The 6000-nt window shown below is 49.9% G+C and overlaps 1 protein-coding gene across 4 annotated transcripts in view; it reads right to left on the minus strand.

Annotated features, from left to right (window-relative positions):
* CDK13 (cyclin dependent kinase 13) overlaps positions 1–5082 on the minus strand; it is a 139432-nt gene extending 134350 nt beyond the window's left edge. For all 4 annotated transcript variants that reach the window (XM_036918911.2, XM_036918909.2, XM_036918910.2 and 1 more), the window contains exon 1: positions 3669–5082. In XM_036918911.2, coding sequence (XP_036774806.1) covers positions 3669–4876 — 1208 coding nt within the window. In that variant the 5' untranslated portion in view covers positions 4877–5082. The remainder of the gene's footprint in view (positions 1–3668) is intronic.
* Positions 5083–6000: the final 918 nt, after the last annotated feature.

Genomic DNA, 6000 nt, shown 5'->3' on the forward strand with positions numbered 1-6000 from the left:
AGGGCCTCCATAATGGAAGCTTCTGGTGCTTCTTGGTGGAATAGAACTTCACAAGTTCAGAGAGAACCAATTATATATAACAATTTATTGTACTGATTTTAACTATTCTGACTTGAGTAACTTCAGATCAAGATATCCCACTGCAAAATAACTAAGAGCAATTAATGTCTTCAGGAAATGTTTGTAGCCTCACATTCTAAAAGCTACAAATTAATAAAGACAATGTGCTAAAAGAATCTTTAAAATGTTTTGCTTTTAAAATTCTCAAAATGCTGCAAAGGCCAGGAAACAAATAAATACATAAATACCCAAATGGGTTGAACTTTAGAAAACACATCATTTTACCAGGGGGGTCAGCCCTCTTGCATCCCAGAAGAAGTCTGATACTGCATTATCAGAATATGCACTTTAAAATCAGCCCAAGATTTGAATCCCAGCTGACTTTGGAACAAAACCACTTAACTTTTTAAAGCTTCCACTTCCCAATGTAACAATAGAAATATTTCAAACTATCACATGTTTTGGTGAATGTGAAGTATTTACTAATGCCTGACACATAGCAAACGCAAATGTCGTCAGTACTTTCCTTTCCTTTCCTAACAGCCCTTCTCTTCAGTACAACCTCACACTTACTACAGGACCAATCAGAAAAATTATGTGACTTTCCATATCTCAACTATCAAGTAGTAAACAAAGTATGGTAAATTGGTTTTATACGGGGAAAAGTAAACCTAAGAAGGGACTGATGAAAAGAAAAGCAGGAGCAGAGGAATGGAAGGCAAAAAGCAGGTTGTGAAGTAGAGATCAACAGAATGGAGAAAATTTATTCTGAAAACTACCACCAAGAAATATCTTCATACTATGGTTTCAACTGTACTTTGAATGTGCATGCGTTTCCTAAATAATGTCTACACTGACAATTCATTGATATATAAGCTCCATGTGGGCTGGAAAAAGATCACATTGCTATTTCTACAGCACAATATGTGGTCCATATTAAATACTTATGTAATCCAAGCCCACAATAATATTTCACATGCTCAGTAAACTCCATCCCTTCATTTACCCATTCAACAATTATTAAGTGCCTACTGTGCCAGATAATACGCTGAGCACAAGGAATAAAATGGTGAACAAGAAAAGGAAGGGTAGTTGCCTGTATGGAGCTCACAATCCAGCTGTCTCTTCAGTAAACAACATGGGCCACCTAACACAATTACTAAATTCTAAATAAAACTTTTTACATTTACCTGGACAAGTGAGTTCAATTAATTGTTCCTAACAGTAACAATATATTTGTTATACTTAAAAACCTTAAGTTTCTCAATCAACTATTTCAGCTGTAAATTCTGGGCCCCTGATTTTAAGCAGGACAAACTACATATAATGTGAAAAATCTAAAAACCATACCTTAAGAAGACTGAATTTTTTGCCCAAGACATGCAACTGTCTTTACATTTGAAAGAGGTAGCATATAGGTTTGTTCCTTATCATTCCAAATAATTCAACTTGAAGCAGTAAGTGTAAGTTACATGGAGGCTGACTTCTGTTTCAATATGAAGAACTCTAGCAATTCAGGCTATTCAATAATTGGACATAACTTTTCTACAATAGTCTGTAATATTTGTTTACTTTACAAAACACATACTTTCAATTACTACTTGAAATAATCCACAGAAACAACTATTTTCCTATTACAGCTTAGGAAACTGAGTCTCCAAGAGTCTTGCTAAGATACTGGGCAAACCAGGACTAGAACTTCCCGAATCTAATGGAATAACCTGTCTTAAAGTAATCATCCCACTTTTAGATGTATGCAGGCACACACCAAATGGACAGCTGTCAGGAATGCTGGCTGAGATATTCTAAAATTTCTTCAAAATCTAATCTATAGAAATACTGGAGGTCAGTGTAAATAAACAGTGTGAAAAGATTCTAGTAATGAGAGGTCCTCTAGAACAAAAGCTTTGCAAAGGCAAGGACCTTGAATTTCTTCATTGCTAATATTCCAGTCCCTAGAACAGTATCTGGCATCCATATGCTCAACAAATATTTTCTAAATATGAATAATCTTAATCAAACATACCACTATTATATTATACACACATATATATACAAGATATGTAGCTTATTAGATAATAAAGGAACTTGATAAATATCCATCAACTACATAGCCTGATAAACACAAAATCCATTCTTAAAACTGCATCATACACTAAAAATTGCTATTTTCAAGTCCTGAAACTTAACCTAATCAGCTGTCAAAAATTCAAATGCAAAAAAAACCCACAAACCTAAAATACTTTAAAAGTAAATTTAAAGTCAAGATACAAAGGATAAATTTGGTGAAATTTTCAGTGCTGATAGCCTTTGCTTAAGGCATCAAATAGCATTTTTAATGTGAACACTGTAAGAATGATGAGATCTATACAGCTGCTTTGGTTTAAAGTGTACAACCAGGTCTCTACTTGCATCCCATCTTTACAAACTTACTAGGCTGACAGTTCAAAAAGATCTGCTAACTTTACAGGTACATATATTGAACCATAACTTGTACTTAGAAGTACTCAGAATCCGTATGACATTACTGAAAACTAAGACCAATAGGAAAAACACAATTAATGCAAACATCATTTTATAATACCCGAAATACTAAAGGCCTAGAATTTACAGACGTCTTATGGAACATAAGAACCTGCAAAATACTCAAAAGTGATTTTTAATTCACTTTGCTTAAAAGGTAAGTTGACATAAGTGCACACACTTTTTTTTTGAGAATAGCATTATACAACACGGCACAACAGCGACATAAAAAACTCCAATTTCACTCGATTAAACTGTACCTTTTAAAGATTTCTGAACAAAGGTCCTGATACTTAAAGGGTTAGTTAATTTTAAAGTAATAGTAAATAGTGTAATAGTGTTACCATTCACTTGGTTACACTGGATTACACCAACTAGATTACATTTAAAAAGTCATTAGCAACTGGTTGTTGTCTAATCAACATAGAAACTACAATCTTGTCATCTTTTTCTACTTTTTATAATTACGACTTTGAAAGATCAGGTAAAAAACTATTCCTCACAAGAATGTCACAAAATGGTTATCTTCAGAATTTAGAACTACACGTTCCACATAAGCTTTTTCACAAACTGAAAGAATAAACTTTACAAAAAGGTTGCTTTTCCCAGAGCTGTATTAATCATTTGAAACATTTGCTAACTCTGACAACAGCACGTGGTTCTGATTCTATTTTACAATATTTAGTCCCTAAGCAGCAATCCATTCCTAAATCTCCAACAATGAAACCTCTTCAGAGAGCTTTCAAAGTCATGACAAATTAAACAACCTCTAGCTTTCCCAAAGTAATTGTGCTGGAAAAGCAAAGAGCGGCTGAGAGAAACTTGTCAGTATATTAACGAAACAAGTTTAAAACTTTGAACTCTTCCCTAGACCGTCCCTGCCAGAGCGAGGAGAAACTGTTGGACCTGTTGCTTTGTCCCTCCAATGCCCTAAGAGGTGTCACGGGCGCGCGAAAACCCGTCTGCAGTTGGGTTCTCTAGTCCGGCTCGAAGGCGTGGTGGTTCCGAAGCCCACTCACCGCCTTCCCCGCCTCCTGGGATCTGGCCAGCGCGGCCACACGCCGTCGCTCGGACAGCACACTCACCTGACCACGGGGCTGTACGGGCTCCGGGAGCGGCGCCAGCTGCTGCTGCTGTAGGGGCTGGGGGACACGTCGCCGCCGCGCTCGTAGGAGCTGTGGCGGCTGTAGCTGGGCGAGCGGCGGCGGCTGTAGGGGCTCGGAGAGCGAGGCGGCCGCCGAGAATAGGGGCTGCTGCCACCTCCCGCCGGGCTGGGGGACTTGCGGCTCCGCAGGCTCTGCGAGGCCCTGTGGGACAGAGGGCTGTCGTCCCGGCCTCCCAGAGGGCTCAGCGACCGCTGCCGCCGCCTGTAGGCCTTGGGCTCGGTCTTGTCCTCCCGGTAGGCCTTGGGCGGCTCCTTGTAGGCCGAAGGCGGCTCCTTGGACGACTTAGTCCGGCTCCGGTGGGCCTTCGCGTCTCGGTCCTTGCGGCCGCCGCCGGACGTGGCCGAGGCGCTCTTCCGGCGGCCACCGCCGCTGCTGCTGCTGCCGCTCTTGGCCGCCTCTGCCCGCTCCTCGCCGCTGTGGCTGTGGCGGCTGCGGGACTTGGAGGCCTCGCTGCCGCCGCGCTGCCCGTCCCGCCGCCGGTGCTCGCGGTGGCGCTCCTTGCTGCGGCCGCTGCTGCTGCGGCGGTCCCGGCGAGGCCTGCGCTCCGACCCCTCCGCGCGCCGCTGTGTGCCGGAGGAGGAGGCCGGACTCCCGCCGCTGCCCCCCGTTCCCCCGGCAGCCGTCGCCGCCGTTGCCGCGCTGGCCCCCCCCAGCAGCAGCCCCTGCTCGGACTGGGAGCTCACATCCTCGTATTCCACCAGCGGGGTCACACCCCCGCCGCTACTAGCACCGCCACCGCCGTCCTGCTGCGGCTGGGGCAGCGAGAAGACCCGACGCTTCTCCGCCTCCTGCCCGGCGCGGGGCCCGCGGCGCCGCTTCTGCCGCCCTCCTGCGCGCCTCTTGCCTCTCGCCAGCCGCTTGACCTCCAGAGGGGGGCCCGGGCTGAAGCAAGAGGAGGAGGCCGCGGCGGCGGCGGCTGCGGCGGCGGCCGTGCCGGGAGCAGCCAGGAAGAGCAGAGGCGGCGGGGGCGGCGGCGGTTGCAGGAGCTGCGGCTGCAGGAGCGGCAACAGCAGCGGCGGCTGCTGAGGGGACAGGAATCGCCTCCGCTTGCGGCGTTCCTCCAACTTCTTCTCCGCCCAGCTCAGGCCCCCGCCTCCCCCCAGCGCCGTGTCCGAGCTGCTCGGCATCGCCTAAAGCCCGCCGCAGAGCGCGGCGCGGGTGCGGCCTCCTCCCGGGTCAGATCCTGGCCATCTCCCTCGCTGGAAACTGGAACAGCGACGGCGGCGGGGGGACACCGAGCTCCGGGCCGGCCGGGAGACGCGCTACGATAATCCGGGTCGGGACTCGGGTCCCGGGTTCCAGGTCACAGTGGGGGTATGCAGCGGCCTCCGGGCCTGAGAGAAGCAGGAATCCGGATGGCAGAGCTCCCGACAGTGCTCGTCGTCCTGTCCTCGCCAGCAAAAACACCAGATGCGCCGGGCGCTGACCCGCGAGGGAATCCGGAGTCCTCCAAGTGCCCCCGGGGTGGGGGAGCGGCCTCGGCCGCGCTCTCGGCTCGGGCAGCGCAACGCGGAAGTACCACCTTCGTCTTCGCTTCACTCCATCGCGCCCTGACGTTGGGTGCGAGTTCAGGGGAGGGGAGTGGGCGAGACAACAACACGCCTCCGCCGCCGCCTCCTCCGCGTCGACGTCGTCGTCCTGTGGTGGCGGCGACACACGGCGGGCTCCTCGGAAGTGGCCCAGGCCTGACAACAACTCCCGGCCCAGAGCCTCGCGCACTCTGCGGCCTGAGGGACGGGCGGCGGGGCGGGGCGAGACGGGGGCGACCGGGCTGCGGCTCACGGTTGGGGGAAGCGAGTGTGCGGGGCTGGGCGGGGGGCTGTTTCCGGGGAGATGGTAGCGAGGGGCGTTTCTGAGTCTGTGGCGGTGGATACGGGTCCTGACTTTCTTCTTCCACCGCCGCGAACAGAGGTGGCGGAGCTTCCCCTTCCCCCGATGCCCCCCCTCCACGAGGAGGCTCCTGGTGTGCACGGCCGGCCGGCTTGCTCCTCCCCTTCCCTCTCCGCTTCTCGTCAGGAAGAGGGCGGGCGACAGGACTTGCTGGTTGGGCCCTAACCTCCACAACCCCTCCTTCTCGCCTCGCTCTTTCGGCCTTTCCCTTCGGCCCACACGGAAGCCCGGGGGCGCGCACGCACATCACGCTCTGAGTAAGCCGAAGGTGAGTGGTGTCGGGGCGAAGGAGGCGGGAACAAAGTTGCCGCGCACTGGCGGGCTCGCTCCCGCCATCGACTGGCGTCTGGACCGGAAGTGG

Source organism: Manis pentadactyla, chromosome 7, assembly GCF_030020395.1.
Source record: "Manis pentadactyla isolate mManPen7 chromosome 7, mManPen7.hap1, whole genome shotgun sequence".
Classification (NCBI taxonomy): domain Eukaryota; kingdom Metazoa; phylum Chordata; class Mammalia; order Pholidota; family Manidae; genus Manis; species Manis pentadactyla.